The sequence below is a fragment of the Charadrius vociferus genome, unplaced genomic scaffold, assembly GCF_000708025.1.
Source record: "Charadrius vociferus isolate BGI_N301 unplaced genomic scaffold, ASM70802v2 scaffold214, whole genome shotgun sequence".
Lineage (NCBI taxonomy): Eukaryota > Metazoa > Chordata > Aves > Charadriiformes > Charadriidae > Charadrius > Charadrius vociferus.
In genome coordinates, this window is record NW_009647955.1 from 85,079 (window position 1) to 86,987 (window position 1,909).

Here is a 1,909-nt window from a genome sequence, read left to right on the forward strand (position 1 = left end):
TCTATCGTCCTGTCTCCCCAGGTGGCACCCGCCGATACCTCCCCCCGGCTTCTCTGTGCAGCTTTCGCTCCATCTGCTTGGTGAGGACACGGTGTCTGCAGCCCCGGCCCCTTCCTCATCCTCCTCCCCGTGGGGCGCGGGACGGGTCCCTCTCACATCTGCTCTGCTTTGCACCTTCACCGCAGCCCCAGAGCTGAGATGGGGGTGATAGGGGGGTGACAAATGTGGCTTGGGACAGTGGGGATGCACCATGAGATGGCTGGGGACCCAAGGGAGCTGAGCCCCATCCGGAGCCTGCCCAGAGCATGGGCTGGGGGACATCATCTCCCCTGGGCATGGATGCAATGCACCAGGTCCCCCGGTGTCCCCTGGGGCTGTCCCCACTGCACCCCACCCTGCTTTGGGACCCCCTGCAGCAGTGGCTCTGCAGGGGTCCAGCATCCCCTGTCCCACCCCACGGCTTGGTCCCGCAGGGCGGGAGTATGACAAGGAGGGCAACCTGCGACCGTGGTGGCAGAACTCCTCCCTGGAGGCCTTCAAGAACCGTACGGCATGCATGACAGAGCAGTACAGCCGCTACATCGTCCACCACGAGAAGGTCAACGGCCGGCAGACGCTGGGTGAGAACATCGCTGACAACGGCGGGCTCAAGGCAGCCTACAACGTGAGTGCCACTGCCCTAGGTGGGATGCGGACCCCCCTGTGCCTGTGTGTCCCTCCCTGGGGTTTCAGGGTGCCTCTCCCGCAGGCATACAAGTCCTGGCTGCAGAAGAACGGGGAGGAGAAGAGCCTGCCAGCCCTGGGGCTCACCAACCACCAGCTCTTCTTTGTGGGCTTCGCGCAGGTAAGATGGAGCAGGATGGTGGGTTCCTCATCCCTCCCTGGCCCCTTGGAGCCACCCCACAGGCCCTCATCCTGCCTGGGGGGGACCTCTGTCCCCATCCCTGAGGCTGCTCCTGCCCCGGCAGGTATGGTGCTCTGTCCGGACGCCCGAGAGCTCCCACGAAGGGCTGGTGACTGACCCCCACAGCCCCGACAAGTACCGTGTCATCGGCACCCTCAGCAACTCCCGGGACTTTGTCGAACATTTCGGCTGCCCCCTGGGCTCCCCCATGAACCCCGGAAAGCACTGTGAGGTGTGGTAGGGATGGGGAGGGTGCTGGGGACAGAGGGGACGATGCCTGGCTGTACCCCTTCCACCCAGCCCTTGCCGGCTACTGGAGTTGGCCCACTGGCAGAGAGCAGGGCCACCCCCCAGGTCACCCTCCTTCGCGGTCCTCCCCCCCGTGCACACACCGCCTCGCCCCACCTCTGCCCCCCCCCTCCCCCTCCAGCACACACGGCCCCACACCAGGCACCCACCGCAGCCCCCATCCACAGCCTGGGGCCGGGCATGGCTGGCAGAGAAGCCGTAGCAAACCCCAAAATGCAGCTCTGCCCCCCACCCCAACGTGCTACAGACGGACACAGCTCAGCCCCCCCCTCCCCCAGGGGAGGCAGGTCAGAGGGGTCCCAAGGAGAGCACTAGAGCCGAGCCCCCCCTGCTCCTGCCCCCAGACCTGCCAGAGATGGAGGCCAGGGGCCACCCGGCTCTGCTCTGCCCTCACCCCCTCCTGATCCGGCTTGGCTTCCCCATCCACCTCTGCTGGGACCAGTGGGCGGCAGCAGGGACTCTGGTGCCTTCAGCTGTGGGTGGCTGTCGCTGAATTTATTTAACGATTAAAAGCAGTTTCCACTTACTCTGGCAGCTCCGGGTCATTCGCAGTGTTGGGGGCGCGGGGCGGGGAGGGCACAGAGGTGGGATCTGGAGCAGGGGGTGACTCAAAAGCCGGGGACACACACACACACGGGTGGGACATGAGACATCCCGAGGGATGGGAGTGGGAGACGAGACTCCGAGGGATGTCGG

General features: G+C 65.7%; 1 protein-coding gene across 1 annotated transcript in view; it reads left to right on the forward strand.

The window, feature by feature from the left end:
* The window catches only part of ECE2 (endothelin converting enzyme 2), a 5,201-nt gene extending 4,056 nt beyond the window's left edge, over positions 1 to 1,145 (forward strand). Inside the window, 3 exon segments of the mRNA XM_009883389.1 lie at positions 474 to 664; positions 749 to 844; positions 969 to 1,145. Of these exon segments, the coding sequence (XP_009881691.1) occupies positions 474 to 664; positions 749 to 844; positions 969 to 1,145 (464 nt within the window).
* The last annotated feature ends 764 nt before the right edge of the window (positions 1,146 to 1,909 follow it).